General features: G+C 63.9%; 1 protein-coding gene across 2 annotated transcripts in view; it reads right to left on the minus strand.

Annotated features, from left to right (window-relative positions):
* Positions 1-20,778, minus strand: part of SPSB1 (splA/ryanodine receptor domain and SOCS box containing 1) — a 48,679-nt gene that overhangs the window by 4,632 nt on the left and 23,269 nt on the right. For both annotated transcript variants that reach the window (XM_084875841.1, XM_084875842.1), the window contains exon 2: positions 362-1,125. In XM_084875841.1, the coding sequence (XP_084731967.1) occupies positions 362-1,055 (694 nt within the window). In that variant the 5' untranslated portion in view covers positions 1,056-1,125. The remainder of the gene's footprint in view (positions 1-361; positions 1,126-20,778) is intronic.

Consider the following 20,778-nt stretch of genomic DNA (forward strand, 5'->3'; position numbering starts at 1 on the left):
ATCCACCCTCCCACCCATCCATTCATTCATCCACCCACTCATCTACTCATTCATTCCTCATCCATCCACCCACCCACCCACCCATCCATCCAACCAGCCACCCATCCATCCATCCATCCATCCAACCACCCGCTCATTCATCCACCAGGTGCTGTCAGGTTGGCCGGCGGACTCCAGCGAGAACTTTCCATCTAACCAGAGGCAAGCAAGCGTCGCCTGTGAGGACCCGAGGACGCTGGGGCGTCTACCGAAAGGCATCTGAACCCCGAGGACCGCACCAGCTCCTGGCCAGGCCCGCCCAGGCCCCCTCGGACACAGGCGGCCGGGGCAGTGCCCCCAGGACGAAGCGGGAGACACTTACGGTCGAGTCCGTTCACGTAGCGCATGCGGATCTCGCAGTGGCCCCAGACGGCGCTCACGACGGGGTACAGCTTCTTGCCCTTGAGCCCCCGGAAGGCCACGCCCATGTACTGTCCGTCCACGATGAAGCTCAGCGTCCCGTCGTCCATGTCCAGGGCCACCAGGAAGGAGTCGGGGACGATGAACGTCTCGTCCGGCTCCAGGAAGGCCGGGTACGTCTTGCTCGGCTGGTTCTTGCCGTCGTGGTAGAGCCGGTTGCGCCCCAGGTCCCAGCCCCAGGACTCGTGGTTGTTCCCCACGAGGGTGGTGTAGCCCACGGAGTGCAGGGGGGCGTCGGCCGTGGCCACGCCCACCACGGCGTGCGTGCCGCGCTGCCGCATGGCCCAGGTGATCTGCCACACGTGCAGCCCCCGCGTGTAGCCCACCTTGCCCCGGATGGCGTCCGTGCTCTGGGCCACCGGGTGCCGGTGGAACAGCAGCCGGTCGTCCTCCTTGACGAAGACGTTGAGCGAGCGGTCGTTGTGGTTCCAGGAGTGCAGCAGCTGCACCTCGCGGGGCGCGGGCGGCATGTCCAGCAGCAGCTCCAGGCGGGTGGGCGTGCAGTAGTCCAGGCCCTGGAGCTCCTGCTTCAGGGGCCGGTACGCGGGGTCCCTCATGTCCACCGTCTTGATCCCGCCGGTGACCTTCTGGCCCATGGCCGCCGCCTCCGGCCTCACAGCGCCCCCGGCGGGGCCTCTGCTCCCGCGGCGGCGAGGTCCGTGCTGCCTGCCGGGTGGAGAGAGAAACAGGACCGGTGAGCGGGGGGTGGGGCGGGGGTCCCCGGGAAGGCCAGGGTCCGAGCGACAGCCTGGCTCCGGGCTCCCATCACCCTCGGTTGGGGCCGGCCGGGGCCCTGGCACCGAGGGGACCCTGCCCGGTGCCCGCCGCGGAGCTGTCCTAAGGGAGAGGCCCCGGCCTGGCAGTCGCCGGGAGAGAGAAGGATCCGGAACGGCAGTGAGGTGTTTCTTAGGGCAGAAAGCCCAGCTGGCACAGGTCTGGAATCAGCCCCAGCGGCGGGCATCTCCCCGGGTACAGCAAGGGCGGGCTTGCTTCCCAAGCCTGCTGCTTCCGGAGGCAGAGCCCTGAGACGCCCCTCCCAGCGGCTCTCCCTCCCGCACAGCCGCCTCCCACGGGCCCCGGGCTCACGCCGGGGAGGGAGCCGGGCCGGGCAGCCATGAACTCCTGGTGAGCGAGGGCCTCGAGCCTGCAGCAGCCCCCCCAGACGGTCCCACCTCCGCATGGTGCCGGGACTGGGTGCCCCGTCGCTCTCGGGAGCCCGAGGCAGCCCCGGCCAGGGGCAGGAGAGCCTCCCCCGCCCAGCGTTCGGGGCCAGCCCGCCGACGGCCACAGCCTCTTCCCTCAACCGAAGCCACGTGGGGCTCCTGGGCTCCCGCGGACCCTCGGGAGGAAGTCCGACTCCAGGACCCCTCCTCCCGCTCCGGCTGCCGCCGCCGGCTCCCTGGGGCTCAGCAGGCGGAGGGCTGAGGGACTCACCCACCTCCCTCCGGTCCGTCCCTGTGCCCGCCGCGGAGAAGGAAGTGGCAGGGACTAGGCTCCTGAGCTCCCCCTCTGCAGTGAGCTCGCTGCTCTCCCACCGGGAAGCGAAGACAGGATGCTGCAGGGCCCGGAGGGCAGGGACCCGGGAGCTGGGCGCCGGGGACCACGGTCCTCCCGTCTGCCTGGGACCAGCAGGCCAGGACAGGGGGGCATAGGGGGGACTGCGAGGGGCTGGGTGCTCCCGAGGCCTTCCCGCCCCGGAGCCGGCCCTGCCCGGGGGGGAGGAACCGGGAGAGGATGGCTTCCTTTGGGACCGGCCGGCCTCCTGGAGGCTGGCTCCTGGCGGGGAGAACGTTCCGGAAGAGAACCCCGGGCCCCGTATCTCAGCGCAGGCCCTGCGTCTCCCCCTCCCGTCGTTTCTTCCCTGACAGGCCGGGACCCCTCGTGTCAAATGCCCGCCAGGCCGGTGCAGAGCCCAGGCGTCCTCCTGCTGCTGGGGGACCACCGGGTTCCAGAAAGTTCTGTGCGTACGGAGACCTCGGAGTCCTCCCATCCTGGGTCTCCCAGGACAATCCGTTCCAAGCTTCCAGTCCCATCGACCCCTGAGAGCCACCGACACCTCCAGGACCCCCGTACGGCCCCCGAGGGGCACCCGTGGCTGCGGGCTGGCTGCCAGGCCTGCGGGAGGCAGAGCTGAGGCTGCCGTGGACACCGGGTCCCGTGACCCCGGGGACTGGCTGCGATGCCCCCAACCTCCACCGAGCATCCTCTGAGCCGGGGACGGCGCGTCTGTCAGAAGCACCCACACCCAGCGCTGTGCGGACACCCCCTCTGCAGGGCCCGGGGGGGCACGCTCGGCTCTCTGGGAGGATGAGGAGGAAATTACCTTCCTGAGCTCCTCTCACTGCCTCCTGAGCAGAGCAGCCACTGCCCTGTTCCTGGCTCTGTCACCCCAGCAGGAAGGCCCCTCAGAATCCCACTGAGGAGGGTCCCACCCCGACCACGGCAACAGGGGACACTGGGCGGAGGGGGGGGGGCTGTGGGGAGACCATGTGACAGGGGAGACCATGTGACAGGGGACACTGGGCAGGGGGGCACCAACGTGGATCCTGACGACTCCCCGTGTGTGTCGTGCCCTTTAGCCGAGCAGAGGGTACGTGTTCATTTGCCCACCGGGACGCACCCCGAGCCCACAGCAGGGAGACTGAAGGTCCCAACACCCAGCGGAGCTCTGGGACCATCCCACGGCGGGAAGGAGGGTGTTATCTCTACAGTAATTTCTCCCGAGATGTCCAGTGACACCGCTTCTAACTCGCAAACGTTCATCTGCCTGTAGAAACGGGCTCGCCATCTGTCTCTCTCCACCGGCCACACAGGAAACGAGTGAGCTGGGAAACCCGAACCCCAGTCACCACACCGGACGGCGGGCGGCTCCACTCTGCAGGCCGGGCAGGGGCATGGGGGCAGGGGGTGTGCAGGGCAGGGCAGTGGCCGCAGAGGGTAGGAATTTCAGCCCTGGGCTCCGGGGACAGCGGGCTTAGCACTGCCTGGCGCTCCGTGGGGTCCCCCCATCTTCAGCCTTCCAGAGGCCCCCCCCAGCTCAGTGCGCGGCCGCCCACGTGACCGATCCTTTGTTCTGTGCTCCAGAGAGTTCACGGCGGGAGCAGCACTGGGTGGCACCGGCGGCACCTCAGGGTGACGGGTGACAAATGCGCGGAGCGGGGTGGGGGCAGGGTGCGCGGGAGAGGCAGACACACTCTCACCTCCTCCCTGCTCAGAGCCCCCTCCGTGCGTCCCTCCCTCCGTCTGTCGGTCCGTCCGTCCCACGGACCCCGGAACAGTAACAGCATTGTTTGGACCCAGGATGGGGGAAGAATGAAGTTCAGGATGTGGAACAAGGTGACCTATTTAGAAAGCCTCCTTTCACCTGGAGACCAAGCCCGCTCCCTCCCGCGGCGGCTCCGCCCCCCCACACATGGGTGCCTGCAGCCCAGGGTTTTGCAAGAGAAGCCGCCCCGAGCGATCTGAGATCCTCGCAGGTCTGTGCTGGCAGCCTCTGTGCCTGGCTGAGCGCCGGCTCTGCCCGCCGTGAGGGCCGGGCCCCTGGGAGCCACGGCCCGCCACGCTTCCCGTGGGAGCGCCCAGGGCACCTCCTGCAGGCCTGGCCACGGGGCCCGGGGGAGGGGCCGCCGGCAGGAGGAGTGCCAGGCGGGCACAGCCCCGCCCCCTCCCGCCCGGCCCGAGCTGTGCTCTCGCTCAGGCAGGGACGCAGACCCGAGGGCCGGACCCTTCTGGAAAGTTCTGACGAGGGAGTTTGGAGGAAAAAGTCCCCCCACGGCCGGTCCAGAGCTCTAGCCTCTGACCTCAAAAGACCAAAAGACGCACCTGCCGTCAACACCCACGGAGGCCCCGGATGACTCATCGGCGCCTTCAGAGCGGGCCGGGCCTGGGAAAGCAGCGCGCCACTCATACAGAGACAGAGAGCTCACGGCGACGGCGGGCTCGGGGGGACCTTCCGGAACGTGTGCAGGACAGTGGGGGCATCCGTCTATCTCACCGGCCTGCCCGGTCCACGTAGGAGCTGGGGTGCCCCACGCAAAGGCGGCAGGAAGGCGGGCAGAGAGCAGTGCCATGGCCCCTCCACGGGGAAAGGCTGGGGGACACTGGTCCCCCTCGCCCCTCCCTGGCTGGGGGCAGCAGCCTGCACCCCCCGGGTGACGGACAGCCTCAGCAGCTGCGTCCACACCGCCCAGCCCCTCCCGCCCCCCTGGAACTCCGTGGACACCTGGAGGGATGGCATCGTGAATGCCAAGTGCGGGAGGGCGCTCGGCCAGGCAGTGCCCAGGCGGGCACAGGGTAAGGCCTCCCAGGGCGGCCGAGGAGCCAGCCCCATCTTGGGGGGTGTTTTGGGAGGGGAGAGCCCCGCAGACACCCTTCCATCAGGCGGGGAAGAGGGTGGGGAGGTGAGACGCCCCCGTGAGGCCGCACTCCGGCAAAGCTGCCTCTGGGGGTGCAACTTCAGAACCCCCAAATCAACCACCCCCGTGGGCCCACTGCCACAGGTGCAGAAGTCCCACACACGTCCCACAGGGGCAGAGGCCGGAGGGATGCTGGCCTGTCCTTAGGTTCACGGGAGCGGTTCTCAAAGTGAGGTCCCCTGGCACCAGCAGATCAACATCGCAGGTCAGAGCCGCAAAGCCACGCCCTGCCCGGGCCTCCTGAATCAGAGACGCGGGGTGCCCCCCTCACCCCCCCGCCCCATCTGCATCCTAATGAGTCCTCCGGGGACCAGGCGCTGCTGGCTGAAAGGACTTGGGCTCAGTATTTGGAAACTCACATCCCTATGACACGAGAACCGGCAGGCGCGGGCTGATCGCCACCATCTGTGAAACTTCCTGCGCTGTCTTGACTTGACAGATTTCAAAGGCCACCTGCGCTCCTAGGAACGCTCCGCACAGGAATATGTAAACCGTAAAGGGTCCCCTGCCCCCTCTCTGGTGCGCATTCAAGTGCAGACGCAAAGCAAAGGACCCCTCCCCCAAGTCCTCCCCTGTGCTCTCCCCAAATACCCATCTACTGGCGGGAGGCCACGTTCACGTGTCAGGGGCGGCCCAGTGTTCCACGGTCATGACTCCCGTGGCGTTCCCCGACAGACGGACCTCTGGGCGTCTGCACCAAGCCAGGGCTTTCTCCCTAACACCCCCAGGCAGTTCCTGCTCGTTCCGTGCTCGGCCACCTCTCCTCTCACCGCCCTTGGGATCCTGGACCTCGGCACACCCCCCCGCGCCCCCCCCCGCCCCGGGAAGGAAACCCAACGTCTACCCCATCGCCGGGCTTCCCGGGTTCGAGCTGACCGTGGCCGTGGCGGCGGCCGGCGCTCAGGAGCTCCCGCGCAGCTCAGCGGACGAAGGCTCGTCCACGGGGCCCGGGAGGGACGGCAGCCAATGAACTTGGAAAGGGTTCTGAGAAGCCGGGCAGCGTGGCTCCGGGTGCAGCCTAAGCCCGCTCCCGGGGTTCTGGGGGCTCAGCAGGAAGCCCGGGGAGAGGTTCCCGGGCGGCCAGGCCAGGTGGGGCAGGAGGGTCTTAAACCCGCTCCGGAGGTGACCGCGGCCTGCAGGACCGTCCTGTGCCGCTGGCCTTCCTCCTCCAACCCAGCCAACCCGGAGAGGCCTGGGCACCTGGGCCCACAAGGCCGCCGGGAGGGGCTGGGGCCCGGCTCCCACGGGGGACCGGCAGGGAGGCGGCAGGAGAGTCAGGCAGGAGGGGTCAGGCAGGAGGGGTCAGGCAGGAGGAGGCCGCCCCAGCTGGCGCCTCTGGGGGTATGACAGCCCCGCAGGTGCTGGCCGGAAGGATCGCCGTGCAGAGGCACAGGCAAAGGTGTGCCAGGGCAAGTGGAGCGAAGGGCACAACGGGATCCGCACTGAGAGTGAAATCTAGAACAAACCTCCCCAGGCAGAGGCGGGGAGGGCGGAAAGGGACCCAGGGGAGTGAGACGCTGGGTGTGGAGGGGGAGCTTCTGGTTTCCCTTTCGCTCAGACTGCCTCACCGCCGCCTCATCACTGCAGAATCACCACGGAGGGGGGCGTCCACGGTGAGCAGTGGTGGGTGGATACACCGACGGTAGCACACACACACGGTGGAACGCCATTCAGCCATAAGAAGGAATGCAGTACTGCTAGGCCGGCGTGGCTCAGGGGTTGAGCATGGACCTAGGAACCAGGAGGTCAGGGTTCCATTCCCGGTCAGGGCTCAGGCCCGGGTTGTGGGCTCCATCCTCAGTGGGGGTTGTGCAGGAGGCAGCGGATCGATGATTCTCTCTCATCACTGATGTTTCTATCTCTTCCTCCCTGAAATCAATAAAATATATATATACTTAAAAAAAAGGAACACAGTACTGATGGCTGCTACAATGTAGGCGAACCTCAAAAACTTGATGCTGAGTGAAAAAGGCCAGATATACACCGAGTGGCCAGATTATATTGATCTCTGAAAGCGAAATAATATGGCCACTCAGAGTGTGTGTGTGTGTGTGTGTGTGTGTGTGTATTAGAGGCCTAGAATTCATGCATGGGTGGGGTCTGGCCAGCCTGGCCAGGGGGAGGGGACATGGGCGATTGGCCGGCCTGCCCGCTGGTTAAACTCCTGGTTAAGGGGATAGTTTGCATATTAACCTTTTATTATACAGGATATACACTGAGTGGCCAGATTATTGTGTGTTCAGAGATCATAATAATCTGGCCACTCAATGTAAAAGGTCACATATTGCATTCATTTAAAAAATATATATATTGTTTTTTATTTCAGAGAGTAATGGAGAGAGGAGAGATAAAAACATCAATAATGAGAGAGAATCATTGATTGGCTTCCTCCTGCACACTCCTTACTGGGGATAAAGCCCGCAACCTGGGGACGTGCCCGACTGGAATCGAAACCGGGGACCTTCAGTCCTAGGCCGACGCTCTACCCACTGAGCAATACCAGCTAGAGCTGTTGCATGTTCTTTATATGAAATAATTGGAATAGGTGAGTCCACAGAGACAGGAAGCGGGTGAGTGGTGGCCAGGAGCCCAGGGCCAGGGAGGGAGGAATAGTGAGCGATGGCTGACGGGGTCCGAGCCTCTTTTGGGGGGGGGGGGGCAGGTGTGGAAATGTTCTGGAACTCCACAGAGGTGGTGGTCACACAACATCGGAATGTACCGAATGCCACGGATTGGGCCTGTATGCAGGTTATTGCTGTAGTATGTGAATTTTACCCCAACACGTAAAAAAACAGGTGAAAAACGCGCATCTTCCCAAACCCACCTGGCAGGCACTGGGGGCGCTGAGAGCAGAGAGGCGGCCGGCTCGCCGGGGACACACGGGGACGCGGCTAACGACATTCATGTGTGGGAGCCGCCTTCCAGAGCTGCGGCCCCCAGAGGAGAGCGCGCAGAGCTGCGGTCTGGCAGCGCCACGGCCCTGACACGGCACCTGCAGATCGCCTTTGCCCGGAGGAGTCCGGAATGCGCGCCTGCACCCCGAGTGTGATGGGGGGGAGCGGGGGGGGGGGGGGTGGCCGCATGCACCAGGGCCGCCGGCCTGAGGGTGAGGACATGGAAGAACCGATGTCACGGCGGAACACGCGTGTGCGCACGCTCCCGCCCTGGGAACAGGCGGGTGGAGCAGAGGACATGTGGGGTTCCCCGGCCCTGCTTTCCGCAGAGCAAGGCCACACCCCGCGGCCGCGCCACCTGGGCACGGCGAGGCCTCCCGCTGACGGTGACGGCGAGGCCTCCGGGGGGAGCCCCCGGCTGTGCCGGCTCCAGGAGGGGTGGCCCCTGCGGTGGGGGGGGGGGGGTCTGGGGGTTCTGGGCATCTCCGGGGCCAGGTGCCCGGGACACACACACACAGAACGCTGTCTCAGGAAAGCAGCTGTGACCTGGCGCGTCTATCCCACTCGTCACCGCTGAGAACACGGAGGAAGAAAGGGGAAGAGGGAAAAGGGGAAACGGGACCCATATCCACTGAACCGGCTGGTCCTGGGGGCCATCGGGGCCGAGGGGAGAAGAAGCAAGAACGAAGGCACGTGCTTGCCCGGCACCCTTGTCGGCCCAACTTCGGGAACGTGAGCCAGCCCAGGACTGGCCACTCCAGCCACTCCAGACACCCCTCTCCCAGCTTCCCCTCACCCCACTCCTACATACACACAGGGCTACAGACGCACAGCTCACGTGCCCCCCTCAGCACGGGTGCCCCGAGACCTCAGACAGGCCGTACTGCAGAGCTATTTCCTCCCGGAAAGTAAAACCGCGTCCCTTCTCTGGCAGAACGGGGAGCAGAGGCCATGCCCCACATTCCTGTGCCAAGGAGGGCCTGCCCGGTCACAGCCTGCGGACCGGACGCAGCCCAGGCCCGGCGGTCCTCTCCGCCTAACGCTGGCCCAGGTCTCCGCTCCCGTATCAGAGGCCTCCTTCCTGCTGAGCCAGCAGACCCGCCAGTGGGACCGGCCGCCGGGACCCATGTCCTCATAACATGACGCCCTCCCCTCTCGCTGCCATGACCCAGGAGGCCCGATGGCTCCGCAGCTGGCCGAGGGGAGGGTCCGTGTGAACGCCGCACAGCGGAGCCCAGGCAGTCCCCACGCCCTGGCCCGGCGCCGCTCCTGACGAACGGCACCCCTTCTCCAGTCCCCAAACGGAAAAGCAGACACGACCGACCGGGACCCTGCCCGCGGGGCCGCCTGACTCCTTCCTGGAGGAGCAGTCCCTTTCGGGGGGGGGGGGGCGGTCAGTCACCCCGAGTGCCCCGTGGCTGGTCCCACCGGGCGGCCGGTCCCAGCCCGGGCATCACCGGGGCAGGGGGCTGCCGAGAGGCCGCCCGGCCCTCCCTGCAGACGGCCCGGGGGTGGCACCGCAGCCGAACACCCAGGGGCGGGCGTGCGTGCCCGGGCGGGGGCGGGCTCTGGTGGAAGTCCTCCCGCCGTGGAGACGAGGAGGAAACCCATCGGAAAGGCAGACACGGGGTGTCCATCCCTCTGCAGGAAGCCGGCCCCGAACCTGGCTCAGACACACCCAGCCCGGAAGCCAACAGGTTAACAGTCACAGGCAGGGCTGCCGGCCTGGACGGTCTCGGCTGCTCGGGTCGGGAAGACCAAGGTTATGGCAGACACCACGTCCAGGCCCCTCCTCTGCTCACGGCTCAGCAGGGGCTCCCTCTGCCCCCCTCCAAGCTCCTTACAGCCCCCTCCACTCTCTCTGCCCCCACAGGATCCCCGAGGCCACCAGCCACCCGGCCTGGCTGCTTTCTCCTGGCCACACCTGTCATAACGCCGTTCCGTTCACACCAACACCCTCAACCCTCCCACCCCCTCCCTCCAGGACCTGTGCTGCCCTCTGGCCACAGCGCCCGCCCTGGCCCAGACCCGGGCTGCTTCTCAGCTCGGCTCTGCTCCCCGCAAACCTCCCCCGGATTCCTCAGGGCCCAGGGGCTTGCCGGAATCTGGAAGGAAGGTCACTCCCGGCCCCACGTCGCATGCTGGCTGAGGTCCACCCCACACGGCCCGCTGGCCAGTGGCCTCCGGGGCACCCAGACACCTACCGGGGTCCGGAGCTCTGGAATGGCTCGGGCAGTGCAGGGAGGGAAGCCCTCGGTCCTCGGAGGGGGCGGGGGGCTGAGGGGTCTGCGGGCAGCGCCTGGCCCCCCGTGTGCCCTGCCGTCCCCCGACCTCGCTTGCCGGGGCTGGAGCGGCCTGGCCGAAGCAAGCGCCTCCGTCGCCAAGGGGAAGCGGCCCTTGGTTACCAGCGGCCGGCGAACACAGAGGCAAACAAACCCTGGAGCGGCTCCTGCTCCGGGCCTGGCCTCGCTGCTGGGAACAATTACAAGGTAATCGGCCGGCCGGCTCTCCAACGCCCTCCACAGGGAGCCGGGGCCCGGAGCCGCGGCAGCCAGGCCCTTCCTCCTGCTGCTGTGCCTCCCGGACCCCGGGACCTCCCCTGCCCGTCCAGCGATTCGGGACGGACGCCCCGAGAGCCGGCTGGGGTCCCAGGGGAGCCGCCCATGCAGACACAGGGGTGCCCTCGCCCCTCTCAGCAGCCACCGGGCCAAGTCTGCAAAGTGACAGGCGGCCGGCAGGTGCGGAGGTGCGGTCCGTCTGCAGACCCCGCCCGCCGGCTGCAGGGCGGATGCGGGAGAGCCCTGACCCTCAGCCTCCTCCGAGCACCCCTCCCAGCACGGCCAGCTGTCTTGTCCCCAGGCAGCCTGTCATGAACGGACAGAAACCCACCGGCGAATGGTAAGATGCCTGCTCACCGGGCTCTGCTGCCCCCACACCGAGCCCCCCGCCCCCCGCCCCCCCGCACGCAGCCTGGTCACTGATCCCCACTGCCTCCCTGGGAAAAGGGGTTCCCCCACTCAGGGGCACCCCGCAGCCTGGGCCCCGGCGGGGCCCCAGGTCCCCACAAGCAGAAACCGGAGTGGAATGGGGTACAGGAGGCGACAGTTCCCCCAGGCCTCCCCAGGTGGCAGGGGCATGTGCAGGGCCCCCTGTCCCTCTGGGTTTACACCTGAGCCCTTCACACATCCAGCCATGCTCTCTTCTCCCATCCCCCCGGCCTTCTCTGGGGCAGATGCCGACCTTGAATGGGGAATGTGGCAGCAGGTGCAGACCCCGATGAACGAGGAGCCACCAGAACACTTGTCGCACCACCTGACCTCCAAGGCCTACAGGTTAGTTCTCCCCAGTCAGACCCTGGCTTCGGGGCCTCCCAGGGGACAGAGAGAGAGAGAGTCAGACAGACAAATACAGAGAGAGACAGATAGACAGCGAAACAGGGAGAGTAAAGCAGAGACACATATACTGAGCAGAGACAGAGATTCACAGAGACAGAGAGACAGACAGGGAGAGGAACCGAGAAAGCAGCCGGGGAGGCAGTAGCCGGGGAGGCAGCAGCCGGCTCAGGAGGCAGGAGTGTGGAGGCCCCGCGGGCTCCGCACACGGCTGTGCAGGCGTGCCGAGTCCCAGGCAACAGGAATATTCACGAAGAGGCCAAGGGTCCCCCCGCACACGTGGGTCCTCAGACAATGCCGGGTGCTGCACGGCCCTGGCTATGCCGGGGCGCTTCGGGCACTTTGCCCCTCACACACAGTCAGGTGTCAGGTGCTGGGGTCACCTGATGCCCAGGTGGCTCCACCTCAACCTCCACAGTCACCTTCCAGCCTCCGACCCCGGAGCCAGAGAGCCCCACTGTCTGGTCGAGCCCGCAGAGGCCTTCCAGATGACCGGATAAAAACGCTTCGTTCGTAAAACGGGGCAGCTGCTGCGGAGGGCAGTATGGTAAGCCGACGTGGCTCAGCGGTTGAGCATCGACCTATGAACCAGGAGATCACGGTTCAATTCTCTGTCAGGGCACAGGCCCAGGTCATAGGCTCAATCCCCAGTAGGGGGCCTGCCGGAGGCAGCTGATCCATGATTCTCTCTCATCAGTGATGTTTCTATCTCATGCTCCCTCTCTCCTCCTCTCTGAAATCAATAAACAAACAATTAAAAAAAGAAGTAAAGACAGCCCTAACAGGTTTGGCTCAGTGGATAGAGCATCAGCCAGTGGACTGAAAGGTCCCAGGTTCGATCCCATCAAGGGCATGTACCTTGGATGCGGGCACATCCCCAGTGGGGTGTGTGTAGGAGGCAGCTGATTGATGTTTCTAACTCTCTGTTCCTCTCCCTTCCTCTCTGTAAAAAATAAATAAAGTACTTTTTAAAAAGAAGCGTATTCTATAAATAAAAAATAAAGGCAGAAGCACCATGCGTTCCGGCACGTCCACTTCTGCGTTCGCAGACCCAGGAGCAGGGCAAGCCGGGCCTCCAACACGTTCACAATCTCCACAGCCGCGTGTCCTCGGACAGAGGGAGGGACGTCACTGTGCAGTGGGCCCGGTCGATGGAACTGGAATGAACACAGCCGGGCCACGGACCCAGCGGCACAGATGAACCCTGACGACATCACATGCCCGCCAAAACACGACAGACGCCTCACGCGTGCACTCAGGTGGCCTCTAGAACCCGGGCACAGGCGGGGGGGGGGGTGTGGCCAGGAGCTGGAGGGCGGGCCGGCCCCTCCTGGGGACAGCCTCAGGGTGGGAGGGGGAGAAAGCTCTGCAGATGGTGATGGCGATGGCTGCACCACCGTGGGTCTGTGCTTCTGCCACTGAACGGCACACACATCACGATGGTACCAATGGCCATCAAAACATGTGTAAAACACAGGCACAAAACAGGGCACCTATATGTTACACAATTTAGAGAGGCCTCGTTTTACATGAAAAGAAGAAAGAAAAATCAGAGGCCTAGAAAGATTACATGGTGAAAGGGGCGCCCCTATCCTGAGGCCCTGGCCAGCTGTCCCTGGCTGTGCCCGTCTGCATCTGTAAGCCGACCAGTGTCCACGCAGGAGCAGTTGTCCCAGATGCTGTGCTGGGCAGGGAAGGCAGCCTCGAGGTGGCAGAGGCAGAGAGGCAGAGTCGCCATTTACCTTTTTGCCAACCTCCCTTCCTCCCAACTCTCTATATATAAAAGTCTAAGTGACCATTGCAACCAAACAGGCTGTGTGGAATGACCAGGCCTGCAGGGGGGTAAGTGAGGAATGACCAAACGACCGAGCAGCAGGCTGCGTGGGGCGACTAGGCCCACAGCAGGGGCAGTAATGGGCCACCAGGCCACCGGGGGGGACAGTTAGGGGCAACCAGGCTGGCGGGGGTGGGAGGGCAGTTAGGGGTGATCAGGCAGGCAGGCAGGCAGGCAGGTGAGCAGTTAGGAGCCAGTGGTCATGGATTTTGAGAGGGATGTCCGACTGCCAGCCCGATCCTCAGGATTGGGCCTAAACCGGCAGTTGGGCATCCCTCAAAGGGCTCCTGAATTGGAGAGGGTGCAGGCTGGGCTGAGGAGACCCCCTCCTCATGCATAAATTTTATGCACGGGGCCTCTAGCTTGACATAAGAAGGAAGAGACTGAATGTTCGCAGGCTGCTTCCCGGGCAAGTCTATGGGACTCCTCACTCACTGCTTCCCACAGCAGGTGCTTCTCGAACCCGACAGGGAGACAGAGCCGGCAGGAAACAGACAGGGCCATGAAAGGAAGATACGCTGATGCGAGGCCAGGCCCCCAATGGCTAGGCAGCGGGGACAGGTTGCTGTCCAGGAAATGAGTCATGTCTCCGCTGGGCCCAGGGGGCCGCACCGAGAGCAGACACCCAGCAGGCAGACCCCGGCTCTCGGGTTCTCAGGAGGAGGCCGTGTCTGGTGGATTCCCCCGGGGACCTGCTGGGACTCACGGACCACAGGGGTGGCTCCGTCCACACCGGCTGTGAAAACACGGGAGCCAGGGCCGAGGCGGGTGCCACCGAGCCCGTGCCCCCGGCACCCGCTCCTGCAGCCGCCCACACTTCCTGTGCCTCGTCACCCTCCAGCACTCAGGCCGCGAAACCCAGCAAGCCAGCTTCTGCACCAACCGCTTTAGGGAAAGAAAATACTCTCTCAAGGTCACAACCTCCCAATCAATACATCCAATGGCAGGAACTGCATCTCCTCCCCCCCCCCCCCCCAAGGCGTGGAAGAATCCCGACCACGCCCTTGACCTTGGAACACTGGTTCCCGCGCACGGGAGGGGCCCCCACCCCGGCTCCTTTGCTAGTTCTTCCTCCTGCCCCTGACAGACAGACACACACACACACACACACACACACACACACGTTCCTGAGCGCCCCCCTCCATGGGTTCCTCTTGAACTTGACACAGCCACCCAACAGCCTCACTCTCGACCGCTTAGACTCAGTGTTATTCTGCATCAGTGTCCGATGTACAGCATAGCGGTTAGACCCGGGGTCGGCAAACTGTGGCTCGTGAGCCACATGCGGCTCTTTGGCCCCTTGAGTGTGGCTCTTCCACAAAATACCACGGCCTGGGCGAGTCTATGTTGAAGAAGTGGCGTTAGAAGACGTTTAAGTTTGAAAAATGTGGCTCTTTAAATATTAAGTTCCAATCGTTGTGCTGTTGGTATTTGGCTCTGCTGATGCATGAGTTTGCTGACCACTGGGTTAGACAATCACACACCTTACAGGCTGGTCCAAAGCAGCACTCTTAGGGCAACCCTGTCCCCCATCCCCCAGCCCCCCCCCCCCGACAAACGGGGCCCCTCCCAGCCTCTACATCTCTGCTATTTCTGTCCCTATCCCCCCAGCCCCTCACCCCGATTCAAACGCCTCATCTTCCTGGATTCCTCCTCTTCTCCGCTTCCCACATCATCAGCACATTGCCCAAAGCTGTCCCCATTCTCAGTGTGAAGTCACTGTCGCCTCCCGGGCTAGAGCAGCTCAGAGCCTCCACACGGGTCTCCCTGCCCACAGCGTCTCTCTGACCTCAACGCTCTCCCTTGGACCCTGTCTTATTTGGAAAAATCTGCAATTAAAAAGTGCACAAAAGCAGCGTATTTTCAACACCTACAATGAAGCCTGTCACATCTGCTGCTGGCCCTCCTATCGATCGCACAACCGTCATCTGGTCGGAAGACTCGAACAGGCAATTCAGAAGAAAAGTCAACAGCCCTGGCCAGTTAGTTCAGTGGTTAGTGCCCCGGCCTGCGTGTGGATCCAAGGGTCTTGGGTTCGATTCCCGATCGCGTGCACATAACTCCATTGGATCCCCAGAGTGTGGGGGGCAACCAATCGATGTGTCTCTTTCACATGGATGTTTCTCTCTCCCTCCCTCCCTCCCTCCCTCCCTCCCTCCCTCCCTCTCTCTCCCTCTCCCCCCCCCCTCTCTCTCTCTCTCTCTCCTCCCCTCCTTCCTCCCTCTCTTTAAAATAGTCAATGGAGGTGGGGCCTCTGGGAGGTGGTTCAATGGGATTCGTGCCCTTCTGAGCAGAAGCCCCAGAGACAATCTCTGTCCACACACGTGTGTACGAGGAGACGGCCATCTGCACACCAGGCAGGGCTCTCCCAGCACCGGGCCTGCCAGCACCTCGGCCTCGGACTTTCCAGCTCCAGAACCGTGAGAAACAAGCGTCTGCTGTGCGAGCCGCCGGGTCTGTGGTCTTCTGTCAGAGCAGCTCGAGATGACTCAGCCAGAGGGTGGAGGCCCTTACGTGTCCTACCACAGCTTTTACAGAAGACACGGGGACGTGCTCCAGGTGAGCACTGGGCCCGGCGTGGCAGGCGGAAAGGGAGGAGCGAGGAGTGCGCACGTGAGGCCACGGATGTGTGGGGGCCGTCAGCCGGACGAGGCCGGTGTCAGTGACCCTCCTTATCCATGTCCACGGCCCCAGCACCTTCCGTTTCCTCCTCGAGGGGCCGCAGCGGCGGCAGCAGCCACAGAGCGGCTGCATCGTGGGACGTCACCTCCAGCAAGGCGCCGGCTCCGGCCACAAACCCGCCCCGTGGACCGCGGCTCAGGCGGTGTCTCCGGAGCATCCTGGGGACCGAGCCCCGCAGCGTGCGTGCGTGCGTGCGCTCTCCGAGGAACAGGGCGACTGCCCGGCGCTCTGGCTCTGACCTGCCGGGCGTCCTCCTGCCTCCAGAGGAGCCCGAGCCGCCGAGGCGGGCGGGTGGGGGCAGCTCCACCGGTGCCCACCCTGATCCACCCACCGCCCCCGGAAGGCAGCCGTCCCCACAGGACCCCCTGGGAGACCCGCGTCACCTAAACAACACCTAACCTGACCAACTGACTGCCCAGCCACGTGCTAACCAACTGACTACCCAGCCACGTGCTAACCAACTACCAGCCACGAGCTAACCAACTGACTGCCCAGCCACGTGCTAACCAACTGACTGCCCAGCCACGAGCTAACCAACTAACTACCCAGCCACGTGCTAACCAACTACCAGCCACGAGCTAACCAACTGACTACACACCCATGTGCTAACCAACTGACTACCCAGCCACGAGCTAACCAACTGACTGCCCAGCCACGTGCTAACCAACTAACTACCCAGCCACGAGCTAACCAACTGACTACCCAGCCACAAGCTAACCAACTGACTACCCAGCCACGTGCTAACCAACTGACTACCCAGCCACGTGCTAACCAACTGACTACCCAGCCACGTGCTAACCAACTAACTACCCATCCATGTGCTAACCAACTAACTACCCAGCCACAAGCAAACCAACTGACTGCCCAGCCACGAGCTAACCAACTGACTACCCAGCCACGTGCTAACCAACTGACTACCCAGCCACGTGCTAACCAACTACCCAGCCACGTGCTAACCAACTACCAGCCACGAGCTAACCAACTGACTACACACCCATGTGCTAACCAACTAACTACCCAGCCACAAGCTAACCAACTGACTACCCAGCCACATGCTAACCAACTGACTACCCAGCCACAAGCTAACCAACTAACTACCTATCCATGTGCTAACCAACTAACTACCCAGCCACAAGCTAACCAACTGACTGCCCAGCCACGAGCTAACCAACTGACTGCCCAGCCACGAGCTAACCGACTGCCAAGCCACGTACTAACCAACTACCCAGCCACGTGCTAACCAACTAACTACCCAGCCACAAGCTAACCAACTGACTGCCCAGCCACGTGTTAACCAACTAACTACCCAGCCACAAGCTAACCAACTGACTGCCCAGCCACGTGCTAACCAACTGACTGCCCAGCCACGAGCTAACCAACTGACTGCCCAGCCACGAGCTAACCAACTGACTACCCAGCCACATGCTAACCAACTAACTACCCATCCATGTGCTAACCAACTAACTACCCAGCCACGTGCTAACCAACTGACTACCCAGCCACATGCTAACCAACTGACTACCCAGCCACGAGCTAACCAACTGACTGCCAAGCCACGTGCTAACCAACTACCCAGCCACGTGCTAACCAACTAACTACCCAGCCACAAACTAACCAACTAACTACCCATCCATGTGCTAACCAACTAACTACCCAGCCACAAGCTAACCAACTGACTACCCAGCCACATGCTAACCAACTGACTACCCAGCCACAAGCTAACCAACTAACTACCTATCCATGTGCTAACCAACTAACTACCCAGCCACAAGCTAACCAACTGACTGCCCAGCCACGAGCTAACCAACTGACTGCCCAGCCACGAGCTAACCGACTGCCAAGCCACGTACTAACCAACTACCCAGCCACGTGCTAACCAACTAACTACCCAGCCACAAGCTAACCAACTGACTGCCCAGCCACGTGCTAACCAACTGACTGCCCAGCCACGAGCTAACCAACTGACTGCCCAGCCACGTGCTAACCAACTGACTGCCCAGCCACGTGCTAACCAACTGACTGCCCAGCCACGAGCTAACCAACTGACTACCCAGCCACGTGCTAACTACCAGCCACGAGCTAACCAACTGACTACACACCCATGTACTAACCAACTAACTACCCAGCCACAAGCTAACCAACTGACTACCCAGCCACGTGCTAACCAACTGACTACCCAGCCACATGCTAACCAACTGACTACCCAGCCACAAACTAACCAACTAACTACCCATCCATGTGCTAACCAACTAACTACCCAGCCACAAGCAAACCAACTGACTGCCCAGCCACAAGCTAACCAACTGACTGCCAAGCCACGTGCTAACCAACTGACTGCCCAGCCACGTGCTAACCAACTGACTGCCCAGCCACGTGCTAACCAACTACCCAGCCACAAGCTAACCAACTGACTGCCCAGCCACGTGCTAACCAACTGACTGCCCAGCCACGTGCTAACCAACTGACTGCCCAGCCACGTGCTAACCAACTGACTACCCAGCCACGAGCTAACCAACTGACTACCCAGCCACGAGCTACCTAAATGCTGCCCGTTGCTCTCCATGACCCACGCTGGACTTGGAAACAAACTCAGTGTGTGCCTCCTGCCCTCGGAGCCGGCAGTCTCTCTCGGACTTTGGCGAGCAGGGTGCCCTCGGCAGGTGTTAGCTCCGTGGTGCCCACATCAGACGAGAGGGGACCTTCTCCCCACAGCACGTTCCCCCCGACACCAGGGACGCCCGTTGGAGGGCCCGGACCCCGCTCAGCTCCGCAGCTCCTCGATCCTGTCCGAGCAGGCCCCCCCCCACGCCCCGCTTCCCTGGCCCTAAGGGAGATGCCCGGGCGGACAGAGCTGAGCGCGCTCACTGTGCGGTGGGACGCTGCTCACCTCCAGCTCCGCAAACTCTGCGAGGGCCACGCCGCGTCCCCCAGGCCCCACCTGTCGGTCAGCCTCGAACCCAAGGCCAGAGGTCAGGCCTTGCTCTATGCCGGGCAATCTTGGCTGATAAGAGCCCTGTTGGGCCCGTCCTCTGCATCCAGACCAGGATTTGGCAACCGATGGGCCCACAGCCTGGCGTTGCCAATAAAGTTTTATTGGCATCCACCCCTGCCCTTCTGCTCACATACCGGCTGGCTCTCTCGCTCGCTCACGATACCAGCAGTGAGGTAAATGCAACAGAGGTCCCACGGCCCACGCAGCCCACATGGGCTCTGGCCCGCAGTGAGCTGACCTTTGGCCTGAACCTGGAAAAGGTCGCTGGCCACCGAAGAACACTGCCCTGTGCCTGCTGGGGCCGGCTCTGGGAGGCTCAGGCCCCATGTCACACCCACCAGCTGCCACCTCGTGCCCAAAGCACAGGGCAGTGCCAGGACCCTGCTGTCTGTCCACGCCCCCCCCCCCCAAGACCTCCCTGGCCCCCTGACCCCTCCCTTCACAAACCACAACCTCATTTAAAGCAGCTACCAGCCTTTTTTGAGGGGGTTATGAACCCCATTTGCAGACTTTGAAACGTGTACCCCCAAAAGACCTGGACTGTGTGGTGGACTCTGTCCTAGGAACATGCACCGGACGTGGGCACTGTGCCCGCCTCGCCCCAGTGACGGGCAGTGGATGCATCGCGGGCCAGGGCTCCTCCTGACATCTGCCCTGAGCGCTGCCCCAGAACACCCCAGGGTGGGGGGAGGCTGGGTCCCGGGGCCAGGAGCCACCCCCGCCTGGCGCTGGGCAGGCAGGAAGGGCAGGATTAGGGACCCCCCACAGAAGGCGCCAGCTGCTCCCCGGCAGCAGACACAGGGCGCGCAGGGGATTTCTGTGTTTTGACTCAGAGCACCGTGTCTTTCCGACTAAACCAGCGCAGACTAGCGTGCAGCCACGAGGAAAGCCCCTGAGACGCCGCCGGCGGGGTGACGCTGCTGCCAGGCAGTGGGAGGGAAGGGACTGCTGGGGGCTGGCGAGGGGCGGAGGGCCGGGCACCTCTGCCCAGCGGCCGCCTCCCGGGGCCTCCCTCCAGCCCTCCAGGCAGCCCATCACCGGGGAGAACACCGCACCCAGATGGTCAGTGGCCCCAGGAACCCAGGCCCCCTCTCCCCTCCTCGGCCGTCTGGAGGCCGTTAGTCCCCGCTCAAGGGTGGCTTGGGGCAGCCGCTCAGGCTCCACCCACTGATGCTCGTGGGCACCTCGGGCGAGTCTGAGTGCTGGCACGGGGGACGTCTGGGGGCCCCAGGGCACGGGGCAGAGATGGGCTCAGAAAAGCGAGGTGAGCAGCGCTGGGGCTGGCCAGGTCCCAGCGGCCCCGCGGGGTGATGCCTCGCTGCCCAGCCACCTCGTGAGCACCCAGGCCCAGCAGACCCCAGGAGCGCAGCCCCAACCCCGCGCAGAGCCTTCCGCCGCCCTCCGGTGCCAGGCGCTGGGGACCCTGCCCTCTGCCCGCCCCGCCCCGCCCCGCCCCTGGGGAAGACCGAACACAGGAGGTGCAGGTGCCCGACGAGCCTCAGGGACCCCGACTCCCCGTGGCATGCCCCCTGCTCCCGGGACACGCCGGGGCAGACGAGGGGATCCAACTGCGTGTCCCCTGGCGTGTTCGCGGAGGGAAAGAGGGGCAGCTGCGGGGAGCGGCGTGCCAGCCCAGGAAGCGGGCCACCCGGGCGAGGAGGCCACTCCGGGCGGCGGCTGCTTTTAGAAACCTTCGCCCACCGGCAGCTAAAAGAGGGAAGTGAGCGAACAGCCCTCCGGATGGCACGGAGGACGCCGGGGCAGAGCTAATGACAGGGTTCCGCTCCGCCGCCCAAATCTGCCAGACGGCCCCGCCGGGAGAGGGGCCCGCCGAGCGAGGCCGCGGGAGGAAGCCGGAGGGGCCCCCAGGCTGGGCCGCGCTGTGCTGAGCCCTCCCGGGTCCTGGCAGCGCCCACCCTCCCTGCCGGCCCACAGCCTCCACCCAGAGCCCTCTCCAACCGCATCTCCTGGGGCTGCTCAGGCCGTCTGGTGGCCGTTCGCGAAACACACGGGTCGCCCTGGCAAGCTCTCCGTGTGCCTGCTACCTACATGCCAGCGTCACGGGGCCACCTCAGGGGCAGTGACCTAACTCTCCCGTACACACGCCTTC

The sequence above is a fragment of the Pipistrellus hanaki genome (assembly GCF_964339955.1).
Source record: "Pipistrellus hanaki genome assembly, chromosome: 2".
Lineage (NCBI taxonomy): Eukaryota > Metazoa > Chordata > Mammalia > Chiroptera > Vespertilionidae > Pipistrellus > Pipistrellus hanaki.